The sequence below is a fragment of the Camelus dromedarius genome, chromosome 13, assembly GCF_036321535.1.
Source record: "Camelus dromedarius isolate mCamDro1 chromosome 13, mCamDro1.pat, whole genome shotgun sequence".
In the NCBI taxonomy this organism is placed as follows: domain Eukaryota; kingdom Metazoa; phylum Chordata; class Mammalia; order Artiodactyla; family Camelidae; genus Camelus; species Camelus dromedarius.
In genome coordinates, this window is record NC_087448.1 from 51,581,341 (window position 1) to 51,601,175 (window position 19,835).

The 19,835-nt window shown below is 45.0% G+C and overlaps 1 protein-coding gene across 6 annotated transcripts in view; it reads right to left on the reverse strand.

Moving 5' to 3' along the window:
* Nucleotides 1–19,835, reverse strand: part of ENOX1 (ecto-NOX disulfide-thiol exchanger 1) — a 511,292-nt gene that overhangs the window by 133,733 nt on the left and 357,724 nt on the right. For all 6 annotated transcript variants that reach the window (XM_031466044.2, XM_031466047.2, XM_064493135.1 and 3 more), the window contains 4 exons: nucleotides 16,867–17,040; nucleotides 15,435–15,641; nucleotides 11,659–11,892; nucleotides 1,168–1,380 (listed from right to left, as the gene is read on the reverse strand). In XM_031466044.2, coding sequence (XP_031321904.1) covers nucleotides 1,168–1,380; nucleotides 11,659–11,892; nucleotides 15,435–15,641; nucleotides 16,867–17,040 — 828 coding nt within the window. The remainder of the gene's footprint in view (nucleotides 1–1,167; nucleotides 1,381–11,658; nucleotides 11,893–15,434; nucleotides 15,642–16,866; nucleotides 17,041–19,835) is intronic.

The following is a 19,835-nucleotide window of genomic DNA, read 5'->3' on the forward strand; positions in this document are numbered from 1 at the left end:
CAGAGTGGTCTCATACTGGATATGTGGTCATTTCTCATAGTTTCTGTTTGGGAGTTTCCTTATATGATATCTTATGCTACTGCAAAAAAAAAATGGTCTTTTCACAACAGAGTCATAGAAAACACGTTTACAGTTAAGATCCTGGTTTTCCACGCCCTTCCTTCTCTCTTTCCATCCTAAGGGATACGTTATCCCTTGGGTTTACACTGGTGAAAGCGGCGATAGGCATTTTGGCACGTTATATACTGAAAGTAATATTTATTCTCAGAATGAATATGGAAATCGCTTATGTCGCCATCCTGCGTGGGTGGGACCCTGCACCTGGTGTGGAGTGGAGCACATCACTGTCACAGGGTCATTCGATGGCTTTTACCGAGCAAGGGCACATCAGCAGCTGCGATGCATTGCGCCACTGTGGCGTTAACTACAGCCACAGACGGAGTGCACATTAAAAAAAAAAGATACGCCCTTTTTTTTGAATAGAGCCCTGGGTAATTACCCTGACTATTGTTCTATGAGAAAGCCTCATTTACAGCCTTCTATCCATTTTGGATCTAGACACGGCAAATCACTGGAATTAAGTGGTTCAGGCAATTGGCTTTCCAAATGAAGACAGGACAAAAAAAAAAAAAAAAAGTAATAACATTGCTGAAAAATCTCTACTCCTGAGTTGCCCGTGTTGACAGCCAAGGCTCACCTCAAAGAAAGGATCCTGGGGAGGAGTTTTTCTGACGGTACCTTCTTCCTAAACAGAGCCCGAGGACAATGTGTGACAGTGTGCTTAGGGACTGCTTCCCACTGTCGGCACTGGGAGGGCCCGTGTGCACAGCCCACAGGCGAGGGGTGGCTGCCCCGCAGGTGTGGCGTGAACTGTGCTGGGTCCAGCAGGCACGGAAGCATCCGTCTGTCCTGCCCTAGGGGCCGGGCTGGGCGCTCTGAGGAAAAGCTACAGAAATGTTGCTCACCTTGGGAAGTAAGCTCTCAGGGCGGGGTCCGTGGTCCTCCAAGTTGCCACAGAACATGAGATCGGTTATGAGGTTTGCCATTCGATATGGAGTAAAATGGGAAATTACTGGACTACTTACCCCCAAACGAAAAAAATTAAATGAGTACCAAAGAAAAGGCAAAAATCACGACAAAAGGGATGGCCCCCAAATTTTTACTTACATTGAGTGAGGATCCCGGTTAAGGCGTTTTTAAAATTCTCCTTGGCCTCCTCCATCTCTTGCTCATGGGTGGCTTTTTCATTCATCAGCCGGCGGACGTGGCTGTTGGCCGACTGCACCATTGAATAGAACTGGTTGGCGGAACGCCGATTCACCTCCCCTCGCTCAATCCAGGACAGCAGCACTGTGATGGCCTCGGAGAACTTGCTGTCGTCTGGAAATGGAAAGCCACCAAGTCCGAATCACGCCAAGGCAAGATTTTGAGGTTCCCCTCAAAAGGCAGAGCACGGTCCATCCTAATGGGTACATTTTCAGAACTTGACACGTGAGCATCCCTGAGACTAACGGCTCCATCCTCACTTAGCTTGTCTTCTAGCACCTAACTCTCATCACAGAGCCATCCCAGAGTGGTTCACCCTCCCATCCACCAACTCGATGAGCTCAATTTTAGGAGCTGTGTTCTGGGCACTCTTTGAAATACAGTACAGCCTCTTTCTTCCATCAAACGCAGATTTCCCTTTTTTTAAAGACTGGCTGGAAAAACCATTATTCACCTATTTGGCCTCCACTTCACTTTTTATTCTTCTGTCAGAAATATCACAGAGTGATACTAGTTTTGACTTAGAATCTGCTGAGTTAATGTCCAGATGTGGACGACAGATCAAATTACTTTTAAAAGTGGCTGTCATGTAAGATATGGTTCCCAAGGTGGTGGTAAGGATAAGTTAACTCTTGTTCATCTACAATTCAAAATTAACTTCACTTGAGGTTTAATATAACACATTTGATTAGGCTGAAAAATAGAATATTTCCTTGTTTTCGACAAAAGAGGACCTGTTCCCAGGGTGGTTAGTGTTGGCTTTCGAAGGCTAAGGAAAAGCCATTTGAACCTGGTTTGGGGTGGGGGTGGGGGGAACGGGAGGTTCCTCTTGTAAATCAGTGATAAAGTGTACTTCAAAGAAAATGAATAGATTTGCTTGTTTGCAAATAGCTCCTGGAACAGATCTGTGTGGTACGTACGGCTTGGAGGTGGAGAAAAAGCAAGTTTGAAGGTGGTTAAGTTAGTTAGAACAGGAAGCTATATGTCAGTTATCACCACATTGACCCATTCCACTGCTCAAGGCTCACTGCATACTTTCCAGACAAATTTGATGACAGAAGCCTTTCACTTGTATTATTCTATCCCGAAAAAAAATGATTTAAGAAATAAATCCTTGAAACTAGCACAACATTGTAAATTAACTATATACTTCAATAAAAAAAATTAAAAATAAAAAAAATTCTACATTTTCTAAGTAAACTGAGTGGAGTCTGAATTTGAAAAATAAGGAGCAAAATTAGACTAAAAGATAGATTCTGGGGTGGGGGGAGGGGATAGCTCAGTGGGAGACTGCATGCTTAGCATGCACCAGGTCCTGGGTTCAATCCCCAGTACCTCCATCTAAGTAAGTAAGTAGGTAAGTAAATAAATAAATAAGCCTAATAACTGCCCCTCCTCCAAAAGATTAATTCTTATTCATTTATTTGACAAATACTTAGTGCCTACCAAGCTCCCTCCACTAGGGGAATATCAGAGATACCCTTATGCATTATGTGTGTGTAAATATATTGTTTATATATTTTCATATATTGTTTATATATATACACATACATACATATCCATATATACACTCCAGATGAACGGATAGCGGGTGATACATATTTGGTAAAGAAACTTCATTTTATTTTACTCACCAGATGTTTTGTAATCAACCATCCTTGTTAGCATTTAACACATCACACAAAGCCTCCGTCTGTGAGTGCGGAGTGCTTTGTGAGTTTCTCAGAGTGCTGTAGAAACACCATCAGTACCCGTTTTCCCCCCAGAGGTCCCCTCCCAGACTGGGCAAGACCTCCCTGCAGTGGCTGTTGCCTGCCCAGGGGACAGGTGCACTGAAGGAAGGCAGGCTCACCTGTGAGTACCAGGTCCCGTGGGTCCCCTGGAGACTGTGCTGTTGACAGGCCACCATCCTGTGCCCTCTCTCCCAGGGCAGAGGCAGTCCGGGCTTGGGGGATCAAGGCTTTTTTCCTGTGCAAACCTGCCCCCTCTGCCCTCACACCTTCACCCCAGGAGACACCTGGCCTGGGGAGGGCCCACAGGGCAGCCTGCTCGGGGCAAGACTCAATTCTCCTGCAGATCTCAACCCACAGCCAGTGTCACGGCTGTCGCACACAGGTTTGTTAATGCCAGGATTTCAGTCTAAGTTCAGACCTCAGTGAACTCCAGCTGCATAGGGTTCTTATCTCATTTCAGGGACCAGGGTGGCTTGTGTAAGACAGAATCCATCACACAGCTTAACACCGCGTTCAGCCCGCAGCGAGGCCCATAATTTAGCCTTATGCCTGCGGGAGCCCCAGGGCGGCCCTTACAGTCAGAATAAATTCCACCTCCCTCGCACTCTCCACCTCTCTCCCTGCAGATATATGTTAGCAGAATGGGCCTCCGAAAAGACAGCAGAAGTAAACCTAACGCTTATAAGAAATCTTTTTTTTTTACCCCCTCTCTTAAAAAAATCACAACAACAGAAAAGAGAACTCTGACTTCATGGACCATTTTTCCCCTTCGCTGTGACTTTCATCTCTACGTAACACAAAGAAAAATCTGGACATTTCTGTTCCAGGGCTTACAAGGAGAGAGACAGCTCACAAGGCGGTTCCATCTTTCACTCGCATACGGGCAGTGTTTTTCTTTTCTGCTTGTGGTCACTCAGTTCATTAACACCCTACTTTACAGTCAGGAAGGGCACGCTTAAATTTTAAAAATGGATGCTTGTGCGAATGATTTAAAAGCCAGATTTTATTGTTCATCACTTCGAGACCCAAAGCGTAAGTTTACCAGCAGATGAGAGTCAATTGATAGTTTTCAGAAACAGCAATCTTAGGACTGAGCAACGGAAAAAACACAATTTAAATGGACAAGAGACTTTCTAATATTTTAACAACAGTGGGAAGAATTCCATTTTCTTAATAAATATAAATACAATAAATAAAAAATATATGTTATATAAATATGGCTTAGTATTTAGTTTTGAAAACTCCTAACTTCATCCTCATTTCTGAACTTTCTGAGGCAAGTTGATATATGACTATGTACTGACATTCAAATAACGGTGAAAACATTAGTTCACACACGACTGGTAAGTCTAGTCAGTATCTGTTGCCCTGTAAGTGACGTTATGTTAATTAAGACGAAGTCAGCAGCTCCCTCCGAATGGGCTACAGGAGTGTGCCGGGAGCAGTCATTTTCAATACCCAACTGTAAATTTGACTTTGTATTCAGTGGAAAGATCACTGAGAAAACAGGAAACAGTATAAACTAATTTAAACGGGATTTAGATGGCAGCATTATTAGGGCTAGTCATGTGGAAAGAAATGAACACTGCTCGTAAAAATCACATCAAAGACGCACTTAGAAAAATTCCAAGTACTTTCTGCGAACATGCTTCGGTTTAACTCTGAACATGAGTGCCCTTTAGAAACTAGAATCTGCAGATATGCCTTCTCCACAGTAAGAACTGGAAACACTGGCATATTATGGAGTGACTGTGGACCATTTGCTCATTAACAACTGCCCAATGTTTTCTAATCAGTGTCCTCACCATGTCACACCTGGGTTACTGCAAATGCTTGCTCCAAGGCCTCCTCTGACTTGATTTTTCCCCTTCAATCCATTCCCCCATTCCTTTGTCATATCCTCTCTGTTAAACACCATGGCCTTGCCTCCTGACTTTTGCACGTGCTATGCACTCATCCTAGGGGCCCAGGAGCTCTGGTCTACTTGGCTCACTGTTATGCTTCCTTCAAGAGTCAGTCTAAGTGCCTTTCATAAAGGAAGCTTTTCTGTAACCCTAGCATGAATTTGGCGTCCCCGTGCTATGTTTCCACAATTCCCTACACAGCCCACTATTACAACATTAGTCACTCTGTACGGTAACTGTTGGCTCACGTATGTGTCTCGAGTTTGGAGGGGCTACCATGACAATAAAACTTCCAAAACATATTTCAGTCTTCTGCTCACTCTGAGCTTTTCCCTCTGCAGTTTAGTTTTATTTCATGGCACTCTCTAATAGATTCGCAATGATTAACACTGGAAAGTCGCAACAAATTCAGTGGTCAAAAGTCGGGAAACACTAGTTGATAACAAACATTTTAATTTCACATTGAAAAGTATTTTCACATTGTCTACCAGAGATAAATGTTCTCTGGGCACTTAGGCTGGTGGGTCTTTTTACCCTCAGGCCTCTGAGGTTATTCCCATTGGCTATGAAAGTGAAGAGTGATGTCAGATAACTACACAGAAGCAGAGCCTTCCACAGGAAGCTAACTAGCTTATTAAAGGACTCAAGGCGGGTTGTACAGCTCAAGTGGTTAGAGCGTGTGCCTAACATACACAAGGTCCTGGGTTCAATCCCCAGTACCTCCTCTATAAATAAATAAAGTAAACCTAATTACCTCCACCCTAAAAAATAAAAATAAATAATAAAACTTTTTTTTAAAAGGTCTCAAAAGTCTTTTTGAAAGCTTTTTTTTTTTTAAAACTCTGGAGAGATAACAACCGTTTCTGGCTTTGTGAGGAATAAATAAATGATAATGGTGATCAGACTTCAATGCCACCACCTATCTCATTCCATTTCTGGTTCCTTTGGAATTCAGCAGCCTCCCTCCCTCTCCCTCTTCTGTGTTTACTGGGCAGGAGGCACACAATAGGCATTTAAAAAGCTGTGTATGGGAGACACCTTTGCTGTTCGAAGACCACAAGCACGAGCCTCATCTGGGGGCTTGCTGAAGAGGCAGCCTCGCCCTCACTCAGGCCTCCTGACTCGGAATCTGCATCCTCGCCCACGTGTTTCACACACACGTTGAAACTGGAGAAGCTGTGGAAGAATTCACTCAGCGAAAACCAGGGAAACTGGTTAGGGGCGCATCTAACTTAAAAGATAACGGAAACCTGAGATGGAAAGTCACGTTTGAGACAGCAGGAACATGGAAAGGATTTGATGTGATCCTCATGAGATTTGTGAATTTCTGTCCCCAAACCCTCCACCTCCATTAATAGCTGCTTAAACATTCATCACCCTCATCCTAGAAAAAATGTGAAAAAAAAAAAGTCAAAGACTTGGAAATGGGCATAGACGTGACTGCAGATCCTTTCAGTGGGATGCTGGGCGTAGATCAGAGGACCCTGCCCACCCCTCCGCTGGGATTACCTGATATTACAGGGGTGTGAATTTTTAACTGTCTTTGACCAGGCTATCTTAACAATTCTTTAAGGAGCGAACATAAACTGTGGAAAACTGATACCCGTGCAAATAATTCTCTGTAACAATGTAAATGAACTTCTGTCCAGAAGAACATAAAAATCTTTATAAAGCAAACTCTTCTGAACTGGTATGAACATCCTACTCACTCCATCATTAATGAATGAGTTAAATCAAATCACTGCACATGCTCGTGTTACATCTGTCAGTCGTGATTCCACTGCCAGAGTATCCTTTAGCAACCACTGAACTGCAAGGGGCTTGAAGGCAGGACCCCGGCTGTGGTCGTACCCGAACCCCAGGGCAGCGCACAGAGCACAGGGCCCTGCAGGCAGGTACTTGGTGAACTTTAGTGTAAGTGATGTGCAGACAAGGAAGGGGAAAAAGGAATCAAACTGGTAAGTAGTGTCTTCTCCTGCTCTGTGTTCAGCGGGAGATCTGGGCCCGAATTTCACAACAGGTGGGTGAGACCCCAGCCATGAACACTGGGTATGGAGAACTCAGGTGGGCTGGAGTAGCTGGATTTGCGGCCGGGTCTCAAAAGGAACAACAGTAAGGGCAATTCCACGTTTGAACAAAATGTCTCAAGAATGAGGGCAAAAAAGGAAGACATTCTACATTTTTCTTTCCAAATAAATGGGGACGTATACACACACACACACACACACACACACACAATCTCTCCAACAATTTAGTACCTATTAAAATAAGAAAATTCAGCCTGGCGGCGTGGGGAGGGGGGTGGCTGTAAAGGCAATAGAAACATGCACTAATTAATTCTGCTTTGGGGTCAGGCAAAACGTTTCTAGATGAAATGGTCCATCTTGCCTCTATGAAGATCGATACCCCAGTGGAGGAAGTGACTCTCCAACGGGCTGCCTGCTTCGTCTTTCCTTGGCCCCAAGAAGGAAGTCTGGCTCTTAGCTAATGGAACGTCCACTTGGCTCATAGGGTTATTGATTTTTACTTTCTTAGAACCATAAATATTGACAACCATCTCAGCAGAATGCTGGCAACCACTTCTGCCCTCTCTCCCCCTGGCAGGTTGATCGGGGGCCTTTCTGTATGCAAATCAGAGACTAGTCCTTGGAAGTGATGAGGGCCGGTCCCAGGAGGACTGTATCCTGGGTGACACGTCACGTCCCAAGGATGCTGCTTGCAGAGCTGCCTCTAAACCTCACCTACACAGAGAGGAACTCCTCATTTCATCACGTAATGAAAGATTATGTGAAGCTTTCCAAAGTGGAGGAAAGTATACAAAAACTTTTAAATGCTCTTGCCAGGAGAAATCCCCAGTGAACTAGGATATAATCCTTCTTCACTGTTTAATCAATCTCTTCCTCCCACAATCCAAACACAGGGTTCCTCCAGGGGTGGATGGTCCATGTTAGACACACAGAAATTCATTATCTCATCTGCCTGGTGCTACTGTTTCCAATAAATTGTAATTATGGTGTTATTGAGTTCCTTCTCACTTTCTCAAAGCCGTGCTATAAACTTTGGATCTGTGAGCAGTTACTTCCCAGTCAGTCTTCATTAAGTTGAATTGTCTCAGAACAATGTCTATTTAATCAGCAGGGTGCTCGCTAATTGTCTTTTTTAGAATTTGTATTAATGTAACAGACACTGGGCGCCCAGTGCCTTAGACAGTAAATTACAACTCCGTGCTTCCTCTGACTTCAGGAAGCCCGGGATCTGGGGTTACCTGGCCCCAGAAGGTCGCCCTCTCTCAGCCCACCACTGCCCAGTTGGGTTGCTCATCACTTCTGGGACAGCACGCTGTCTTTCCTGTGCACTGTAGTGGGAAGGGCCTTGAAATTGCGCCTATCACTCAGGAAATCTAAAGTCTGTGAGGCAGGGGTTTGCACGCTGTTCTCTTTCCCCTCAGTGCTTAGCACAGTGCCACACATATGGTAAAGGTCTCAGCAAGGCTTGTGGAGTGAATGGAATGGTGGCCGAGGGCATATCCCTCCCCTACGCTTCTGATCATGCCGGCTAGCACTGCTGACCAGAAACGCAGCAAGCTCATAGCTCCAGCCAGCTAAGGAAGAGAGAAAGGAATTAATCTACTGAGCACCTACTATGTGCACACTTTTAACACTGGGCAGGAGATGGAGGGCCTCATGGGGCACCAGACAGACTTGGCTAGTACAGATTTTGCTAGATAACGCTGATTTTCAAAAAGAAAATGGTAAGGATAAACAAGTGCAATGTAAAATGTGGAAAAAAATGTTCGTAATAAACCTGAGATGGCAAGATTTCTCAGGGGAGGAAAAAAAATCAAATCCAATTAGGTATTTTCAGATTGCATTTCCATTTTCTTTCTGATCCAGGCTTTTTTACCTTAAGTCTTGATGGCGTTTTATATCCTCACATCAAGGAAATCATCTTCGGGGAAACAGCTTCCTCGGCTCCTCCTGTCTGGCTTTGCAGCGTTATAAGGAGCACAGAGTGGATTTCCTCTCTGAGGCAGCCAATTTCCTAAGCAATTAAATGCTGTTTATATTCCAAACTCTGTGCTTGGGTTGAAATTGTCAAGCTTGATATTACCTGACTGTTGCCTGAGATGTATCCCCAGCTAGTTCACTCTACTGTAACTGCCATCTATTAAAATTTCCAATCTGTTCTCTCCTCAAGGGATCACACGGTACTTGGCAAAGGGGCAGGTTCTAAATTCTGCAAATTATACTCATCTGTATAAGTATATATTTTTGAAATGGCAAGGTTTGCAAATTATTTTACCAAATTGACACCCCAATCTGCTATCTTCCAACAGGAAAGGCAATGCTGCGTCACACACAGCATAGACACTTCCGTGCTGGTTTCTTAAAAAGAACACAATGTAGATGTCAGGCTTTCCTGAAACTCCCCCAGGGGGTCACAGCGCCAAGGTGCTAGGTTTTGTCACTTTTAGGTGTGGCCGAGATCGAATGCAGTTTAGCTGATACAGCTCATTAGCTGAGACTACACAATGTACCGGATATTAAAGGAAAAAAATGGTGTGTTCCAAAATCAACATTCCACTATTGAGAACGCTGCTTTCTCATTCTGCCCACTCCTTATGGATTCCAGTCTGAATGGAAAAGTGATGAGAGGATGTCTGCATTTTATATGCTTTTTATTAAAGGGACAGCCACAGCCTATGTATTTATGACTGAAAGCAGAACATGCACTGAGAGCAGCAGTAAGAAGCACTCAGTGGTTATGTCAACTGAAGAAGGTGCTAGAAGAATGAAGTCACGAGCCACTGCGGTCGCTGACCTTCAACACACCCTGAGAGGAGTTCAGGGCGGAGATCAGGAAGGGGGCCCTCTGTGTTCTGGGAAAACTGGCAGAACAGGCCTCCAGATAGATACTTTCAGGAGAAAATTTTATGAACCCAAATTCTTGCATCGTCCCGTCCTTAGAAAAATACTAAAACCCTCGACCAGGATACCTGTTCCTCATGACTAGCAGCAACCTCCTACCACGAGGTGTGCTTGATTGATTACACGTACCCTTTGCCAAAATCACACACATGCTGACCCCTGCACCCCCCACCTCTTCAGAACAGTCCCTCGAGCCATCTGAGAGGTTGTCTCCTCAGTTCTGGTCCTCGGGAAGACACTGAATAAACTCAACACACAGCTCTTAACGATAGGCATTTTTTCCAAGTCAGTACATTCAGTGGGGCGTTTCAGTGGCAGCTGCATCTGACTGGGGTTCCCAAGGCTGGAGCAGGGGATGAGGGCTGGAAGCAGAAGTCTTTCTTTTTTTCAAGTTTTTTAAAAAGAAATGGAAGAATAGAAGTCAATTACCTATATCTTCCTAAAAATAAGTTTTGGGGAGCTTTTCATGTTTCCTTTAGTGAAAACACCCAATCTACTTTACACACTGCCAGCCATGCCCTAAAACACTCAGAGAATCAACCGCATCTCTCCTCTCCTAAGAAACCGTTAATGGCTTCTCCACCGCATATGGGAGGAAACCCAAATCCAGCGGCAGCCCTCAGGCTTCACTATCTGGCCCCAGACTGCTTTCTCTGTCTCACCTCACTGACTCTTACAAACCCTCAAGCAGCTGTCAAGTTCCCCAGAGGAGGGGCCTTGCCTGTCTCCTCCTTTGCCGAATTCCCCTCTGCTTCCTCGTGTCTTTACTCCGAGGGCTCCAGCCTCTAACAAGAAATGTCTTTAGGCCTTTTCTTCTCCCAGGTGGGAAAACTTTGTTTATCCTGCGAAGTTCCATTTCCGCCTCCTCCGTGAAGACTTTCTCGACACCTCCATCAACATCACTCACACTTGTCCCTGAGTTCCCAGGGCCCGTTGTTCATGTATTGGTTGACAATCATGTCATTGGCTTTGCATAACAGTTAATCGTTTACTTGTAGACACCTACATGTGGCCGGCGATCGTGACCTATGTTTTCTCATTAAAACCTGACACACCCAATGGACGGAGGAGCGTCTGACGTCACTTGCCAGTAAAATGCACCCACGTTGCTCGTGTCAAACGACTTTGATCAATAACAGAACAGAAATCACACGCGTGTCATCCTAACTTCCAAATCTGGCCCCTCCCCAATCATCTGTAGTTCTGCAGGGCAGGTACTAAATCTCCCGGGGCCTCAAACCTGAGAGAGGAGCCCAGCAAACATCGATAGAAATGAAATACACTCACTTCTAGCTCTAATTCTTTCATGGGTGTTAGGAGTGTCCCTTCCACCCCATCTCTGAAGATGGGGACTCTAGCCTACATTTCTCTTCTATTCTGCAAGGACCCCAGCATCATTTCTAATGTGCCTTTGGGGACGCTTTGTTAAGAGTCTAGCAGAGATGCCAACTCTCTGGATCTGGAAAAGCACGGAGGGCACCTGCCTGCCCGCAGGAGGAGACACTGGCTCATCCAACATGGTTAGTAGCCTGCTTTGGGGTAGGGCAGGTGACTCTCCTGCCCCTCTTTCCCTGAGTTTTGTTCAGTGAAGGCACACACACACTGGAGGAGAACGCAGGGGAGAACCCTGGGCAGGGGTAGGGCTTATCCAGGCAGCATGATGAAGCCCAGGTGGCTCCTGCTGCCACATGACCCCGTGCACACGAAATCAGCATGTGAAGGGTTAGGAGAGACACCCAGGGCCCCGGCGCCTGGGGATCGCGTCGTTTCTCCGGTGGCGGGCGATGGCTAGGGCCGAGGCTGCGGAAGAAAAGCGGAGGCTCCTACCTTTCAGCTTCTCGGCCAGCAGCGCGGCCTCGTGCTCCGAGTAGTGCATGATGGGCGGCGGCGAGGGCGGCCGCAACCGGTCCTCCTCCAGCTTGCGCCGGTGCCGCTCCTCGCGGGCGCGCATCCTCTGCTTGCATTCCCACTCGTAGAAGTCGTCCCTGGCCTGGGCGAAGTCCACGTGCAGTCGGCCCGAATCCTTTTTGTCCGTGCTGGACCCTAATCGCATCCGGTAACCTGAAACCGGCGGGAGGGGTGGTCACATCACACTGTGCAACGAGGGCACCGCACAGTTGGGTCCAGGCGCTCAAGGCGCGCTAGGGGGAACCCTCACTTACTTCTTTGTCCCTACAAAGGACACCCTTCCCAGAAGAGGTGGGAAGCTGTTGTCCTTATCTTCAGCAATTGGTAAAGGTAAGTCTATGGCAGATTTCGGGATGAACACACTGCTGGGAGGTGTCTGCAAGCCGCTGTGACCAAGAGGATGATCTCAGAAACCAGGGCACCTTTCCTAACTCCTTCTTCCCTCTGGCTTCCAGGAAGCTCAGAAACAAATTTGGCATGTAGCTTTCCTTACCCACACACCCCTACTATTTTATGGCCATGATTTTATATTTTCAATTTACTGTTAACTCCATTGGATAAGCTTTCTTGCATCCTTTTTAGAAAGAGGTGGAGTGGGAGTAAATAAAGAGTACCCGTGATATTTAAAAAGTGAAGCAAAGTAAATTCCACCACACCTCACTCACAGGCTATTGCTTCATTCTCCTAGAAAATGCTGTTGCACTGTTTCTCTCTCAGCAGCTGCAAAAGCCACAATTACCAAGGCAATTTTGCAGTGCTGTTTTATTTCCACTTATCCTCGGGGGCACGCAGGAGAATATTCTACCTTCAATCAGGGGGACTTAAAGCCCTCCAGCACCTCGTCTGGTGCTAGGCAGTGCACAGATCTCCATGCAATCTCTGAAGGCCACGGGAGCCCGAGCGAGAACCCAGAGCCAGAGCAAAAACATGGGCCTGGGAAGTCTTTGGGGGATTTACTGTGAGCTCCCCAACTTATAAAGATTATGAGCAGAAACTTGATCTGAGAAATCAACACAAACAGAACTGAAACCAGAGCTCCAGCCTAACTTCAAATGAAGGAGGCTTGGCTTTGAGGTTGCTCTACAGTTTGGGGTACTCAGATTAAAAAAAAAAAACAACAAAAACATAAATTCAGGTCCCAGCAGGGTCCTGGCTGTCAGGGGTTGCCAGAAGAGAGAGCAAAATAAGCACTTTTGTTGCGCAGGGACTTTACAATTAAGACGCCAGTCTGAATTGCTAGGTTACTCTGTGCTGATATTCAGGGCTGTGGGTAGATTTCGATGGATTATTTTAGCATTTGGGGTTGAAACTCAGCTGAAAATCCCAGTAGCAGCTGGCTTCTCCCCAGGCGGGTACTTCACACTCTTGAAAAGTTACAAATATGAAACAGTCTCACGTCTTGATTCCTGTTATGCCCTTCTCACTCCCAGGTTTAAACGGCGTTATCTAAAAACGGGAAGATGTTAACAGCACCTGTCAAAAACGCAAACATCTGATCGCAGAGGAACAGGATTAATGCTCAAGCTCAGTGTACCTTGGTTGTGGGCCATGTAAATTTAACAAGTCAGCGGGCCACAGTGACATATACGGAACAGCAGAGCAGGCGGAACGGCCTAAGACTGGCCAGCTGTCCCAACTAGCCAATCGTCTTTCCCCTGCCCCTGTCCAGAGCATCACTTTTCAGATATTTCTGGTTCCAAAAAGCACCCTCTTTTTCACAAGAACATCATCGTTACGGCCTTAAAAGAGCCTCTGATGAGGCTGGGTCTAAAATTAGCTTGGCCTTCAAATGTGCATGTGGTCCTAAAATTAGACAGGCCTTCCAGCTGGGCTCCGGCCTGCAGGAGCTCGCACGCAGGATGGGCAGCCTGCCTTACTGCCCCTCCCAAGCAGCCTTTCCGATCTGCCTGGAATGATACTGCAACCTTCCCAGGATGGCCCAGGCAGAGCTGGGGGACCCCTGTGCACCCAGGCAGGGAGGCAGGAGGTGGGTGAGGCCTCTGCTGTGGGCTCCTTCTGCTGCCAATGGGCAGACCAAGGAGCAGTCAGGCAGGGGCCTGGCTGGGAAGCAGGACCAGGGTTGGGAGTTGGAAAGATACAGCCTCAAGGCGTAAACTGAGGACTTTCATGTGCCTAAATTTGGGACTGTTCATCTTTGGCAGAGTATTATGAGGTTTCTGATTGGGTCTAAACGTGGTGCTATGTCGGCGTGGAAAAGCACCTTTGATTTACTGGAACCCTTTCATTTATTCAGCTGGGGGTAAAGTCATAGTTGTCTTGGGAAAGCTGTGATTAGAACCCAAATTCCCAGAGCAGGGTTCCTGAGAAACAAGAATCAGTCCTTCTTTATCATCCTCAGGCCATTTGTGTTAAAAAAAACAACCATTTACTGATTGGTTCCCATGTTGCACGTGCCCTGCCAGGCACTTAATATCCATTATTTTGAGTTACTCCTCATAACAATCCGATGAGGTAGGACTATTATTATCTCGATTTTGCAGATGAGAAAACAGAGGCTGGAGAGAGGTTATCTTGCCCAAGGCATGTGAAACCCAGTGCCATGCACTCACCAGAATCCCCAGATGTCTAATAGATTACTCTGATGCTATATAGCTCAAGAGTATGGGAAAAATATGTGTGCTGGAAAATATTTTTATTCTGTTTTGTCTTCTGTCTCCATCTTGGAATGTTTTCAATTTTTTTTTTCCATTTGGTAAGGTTTTATTGGAATAAGAGTTTTAAAGTTCTCCCTATCACTGTTTAGCTCCGGAAAGTCTCTGTGGTGTTGGAATAATCCCAAAGCTTCTGGGGTTTGCAAGAGAATTTCATGACAACCGGGGCTGACTGCAGAAATTAAGTAAATCTGGTAGTAATGCTCAGGTTTTTGTTTTTGTTTTTTCCCTATTCTTTTTCTCACCTTCTCCCACTAGCATTGCCTCTGGAAGAGTGTGCAGAGTGACAGGCTAAAATATGCAAAGGGAGGGTGAGAGGGGATGGCAGTAAGTTAAATCTAAGAATACATCCTTCTGAAGCCACGTATCAATACGAGCTCTGTAGTTCTTAAGATTTGGCAAAGGCCTTGCTGACAGGCCCCACACACTTGCTCCAACACCCACGGAGTCGAAGGCAGCATTAGGCCTAATTTCTGCATCTGTAAAAATCTCCCAAATAAATGGCACTACAGAAGCAGGGACGTGGGGGCGGGCTTAGCCAAGCTAAATGCACTGGCAAATGGGCAATGATTCAGGGCCTCCTGCTAGGGCGCCAGGGACGACTGTCCGCTACGGACTGATCGTGATGGGGTGCCCTGGTGTCTGGAAAGTGAACCACTTCTGAAAAAACTGAAATTATGCTGGGAGGGCACTTTATTCCCCCCCAGGGAATTACATCCAATAATAGTAATGGTCCTCGGTATTCATAATACTGCTTTTCATCTAATAAGCACTTGAGAACATTAATTAGAAACCTGATGGAATTCCTAAAGGCTGGATGGTGGGAAACCATGTCTGCGGGGAAGAGGTGCATTCACAGACTTAACACTGAGCTCCGAGCTCTGGGCAGCCTCCGAGCTCCGGGCAGCTCCAGCCCCAAACCTGAAGACTTCACTGTGCATGAAGGTAAAAGGGAATATGCTCAGATTAGCATCACAAAACATCACAAACTACCGAGGAAACCCCTTATGTAAGGCGAAGTACCAGAAAGGTAAATGGCTTTATCAACCATGAACTCCTCGGCAAAGCGGATGTGACAGAAATTCTTCTTGCTTTTCCGAATCGCTGTAATGTCACCGCACTGCTCAAAGACTTCCTGGATGATTTCCTCGGTAGCGTTTTCTGGTAATCCTCCGACAAACACCGTCTTACACCCAGGAGGTCGCTCTCTCGTGGAGGGAGGGGGAAGATCTGACAATCACAACAAAACAGAGGGTTTTGCTTTTTATTTGCGCTTTTTCCCCCCTGGTTCACCTGTCAGAAGTAAAAGTCGCAGAGTAACTTTCTCCATTCTGAGTTGTGATGAATTTCTAGACTGACTTACACGGATGGTGGGCTGTCCTGTTTTTCAGTTCCTTCCCTCCTCCTCTCCACCTTTCTTTACTCTCTCTGTTCGTTTCTACACAGAGTGGCTGTGCTCGTCCGCGAACAGAGATAAAGCACATGTTAGCATAATTTCATTTCTCCTTCATAATATGGAAGCCCAGAAAACCAGGGGGAAAAAAAAAACCTTCACGAAGTACAAAGCATGATGAAATGAAAACATGATGAAAAACCGAGGCTTGTTATCTGCTTAGTCTTGTTGGGGGATAACAGAGCCGCAAAGGCAGAACACAGAAGCAGAACCTGAAAGCACACACAGCACTTACTGGGCTGGGAAACACCGGTTTGAAAAGAACACTTTTTTTTTATTATTATTATTATTCACATTTAAATGAGCAAACTATTAAAGTTAGGGGAGGCTGTCTAAAAAGATACACTGTATACTGTCGCAACGTTTTACCTAGTTTATATGTAGATTACTAAAGCAGTCTCTTGAAAAGCCCACTTTAAAAACGCAACACTGATGACTGTGAATTAAAAAAAAAAATCCCAGCTAGTTAAGTCCATAAACTTAGTATCCGAGGCTACATTAAAAAAAAAAAAATTCGGCCTATTTATTTCATCAAATGTATGTTTCCTTCAAGCGAACACAATTTGGCCCAGAAACTCTGAGATGCAGCCTCCCCCCAAAATCACTAACTGCCAAATTAATTCCATTTTCCATCTAGCAAAACGCATTTCAGAGTTTTTCTCCCACATTTGTGAATATGGATGGAAGTGCTCACATATTTCACACTCTGATCGGCAGCAAATGCTAGACTTCATTGCCCGCAAAAAAAGATCCTTAATGCTGGTATGTTTCCCCAAATCACACATGCTGCCTTCACGGTGTCAGTGCAGCTCCTGGGCAGACACAGGGACCCATATATCTGTTCTAAGCTAGGGACAAAGGCCTTCTGTAGAGTGGATGCCTATTCCCTTGTACCTAAGTGGGAGAATTTTGAGGTACATCTGAAAGTGAATGCAACACTATATTAAAAAAAAAAAAGAAATTTAAATTTATGATCAGATATTTCTCCCGGATATCACTTACTTGGATTTTGAGGGAAAAGAGTACAGCTTTTGCAGTGGATTATTTCTTTGACGACGGCCACTTCCGTCGGCGGTGGGGGTGGCACCAGCCCCAGGCCCGGTATCATTGGGTTAATTGGGGTGATCCCAGTCATCATGTTGAGGCCTGGATCAAAGCCTGGGACACAGATCGAGTCTGCAAAGTACACAAGATAACATTTTGGCTGGAGGAGCTTAAATCAATTTTTGTTGTTACTTTTGCTATTTTCCTGCAAAGATTATTTGGCTTTATGCTTTTCTATTTCGTAGGGATTTCTCCTGGCGTAAATAGAGCATTATGGAAAGCCATTCCAGAAAGGTAAAACGAAAATAAAAGATGAACTTCACACTACAAGGAAAGGAAATGATATTATTTAAAATATTAACGTGGCAGAACAGAACACAGCATATCAAAGGGTAAAACCATGCACCATGAAGCTTTGCTATTATTGTGAATTCGATCTTCTGTTTCTTAACTTCAATGCAGATGCGATGCCTTATGACCCAGGATGTGGGAAGAATGCCATTTAACAATGAAGTGCCCAGTGAATCCAATTATCAACCTGGTTTTTATCAGAAGAGCCTCCTTACCCAAAGGACCTAGATTTGGAAAAGTTCAGTTTTATATGTGCATACTTTATAATGAGGCAGTCAGGTCCAACCTAACCTATTTCCCCCAGGAAATAAAAAACAAAGGATGCTTATAATTACTAAGGCTAGGGTTAGATACATGCTGACATAAAATTAGCTGTACACATATCTGAGTCCTATTGGACAATCCCACTGTCTCCCTATAACTCAATCAGCAAAGAATTGACCATCCTTCTGAAATCTTTATTTGTTGTAAAAAAAATTTACAAATTGATGCCCTGCATTAAAAAAAAAAAATGAAAGGGCACAAAAAAGATGGGTTTGCCAATATAAACACTGAACTGTTTTTTTTAGTGTGATGATAAAAAGCAAGTCATTTCAAAGGTGATATCCAGGGATATTTTTTCTTTTTTTTAATTAGTAAGACCTTTCTAAGTGCAGGGACAGTTAAAATGTACTGCGCTTTCTGTAGTAGCTGCCAGGGGGTCCCCCTCCTGAGAATGTTTGTTTACAGAAAACAGATGCTCTCGCTGGTGGACAGGTAACTTCTCCCAGGTGGACAGACAGCAGCACAGATGCCACCAGCAGTAGCCATGGTGGCCCTCCACCCTAGTCCTCAGGGATGAAATTTCCTTCTCTTATTTTCCTTTTTTCCCCCAGTTATTCTAGCTCATTCCGATTCTTCCCTCCTGCCCCCTCGCCTTTGTGGCTCTCATGTACAGCCTGAGCTTTTAGGCCCCTGCATGGCCTCACTCTCCACACCTGTGCTGAAAGGGCAGGTGAGCCCAGAGGCAGCTGAGGTGACAACTACAAGCTCTGTCTATTTACTAATACGCTCCGGGGGATTCAGGGCCGGCACCACCTTTTCCTTTTCTAAGAAGTTGATTACAGCTTTCCTCCAGCTACCTCGGGTATTTCCTCTCCTCCTCTGGGTTGAACAGAACAGGCAGGATAATCCTGATCTATAACCCCAAGAGGACTGCTCTCCCATTTATGAGGAAATAAATCTATTTAATGGGATAGCGCCCCAGCGTGACTTCAGTAAAATGAGGTGGGGTTTTTGGTCTGGTTTTGGTTTTGGCTTTAAAGAAGCCCTCAGTGTATATGCCAAATAAGCATTCTCTTCCAGACCAGTCACCTTGACACTCTGCACATTTCTGTATTTCTGGTTCTCAGTTTCTTCATCTCTTACAAGGGGTTTTTGACTGGATAATGTCTTGGAGCACGAGCCTTGTCGGACTCCAGGATTCTGCGCTTGATAATTGCTCAAAACAAAATGAGATCCAAGTGACATGAAAGTTTGCAAGGGAGAGGCAAGACCCAAACTTAGCAGTTCAATTAAATTTCCAGCATCACAAAGTGAACGAATGGCAGAATCAGAACTAGGGCCCAGGTCTCTGGCTCCTGATCTATACATGCCTCTTTTAACCACTTCAAAATTTCCACCTAGAATGACCCAACTTAATCATGTACCTACTACAGGCCACTATTAAAAATGTACTCTACTCTTTAAACAAAAATCAAGACATATCCTTGTGATCCAGATGCCAAGTGTAAAGGAGGGGTTCCAGAGGAGAATGGCTTTCAATGTCAACGTCACTGAAATAACATATTGGCTTCTAAGGGGAATAGATTAGAAATAGAAATATTGGCAGTGGGAGTCTTGGCATGCTTATGCCTTTATCGAACTTCACTCCGTATATGAGATTTGTCTGTTTCTTTCCTGGCCTGGCCCTTGCTATTGTTTGCCAACACAGGGTGATTTAAGGCTGAAACCACTCAGGACTGCAGACCCTGAAATGAGAGCTCCGTGAATTATAATAACCAGATGTTCCCCAAAAGGAGACAAGGAGCCTGGCCCTTGCAGTCTCATTTAGTTGTAGCAGACTTCTGTTTTCTTTGTGAAGGCCAAATAAATAAATACATCTACAGAAATGGGGACAAAAGATACTGCTCTTGAGCAGAAGATTTTAATTCACGACAAGAGTTCCTTTGCTTTTTTTTTTTTTTTTCCTGAGACATTAATACGAAGAGACCGTGAGCTTTAATGCAATCTGCGTGGTGAGTGCAGTCGTTTGAAAAGAGCTCAGAAAGGAATTAATACTTAAATTATGTTGGACCTCAAAGGATCTGAGATTCAGTATTTGAGAGGAAGGAGTGGGAAGGATTTGACTTGAAAAAAATATATGAACCCATCACTTTTTTAACAATCTATGAAGAGATGAAAATTGTCTTCTCAAACAGCATAGGAGCCTACTATGGGTAAACTCCTTGAAGCAAATGCATAATTTTTGAAAGTCTGATTAAGACACATGCCCAGGAAGACAAAGGTGAGAGGAGAGAGTGTAATTGCTAAGAGTC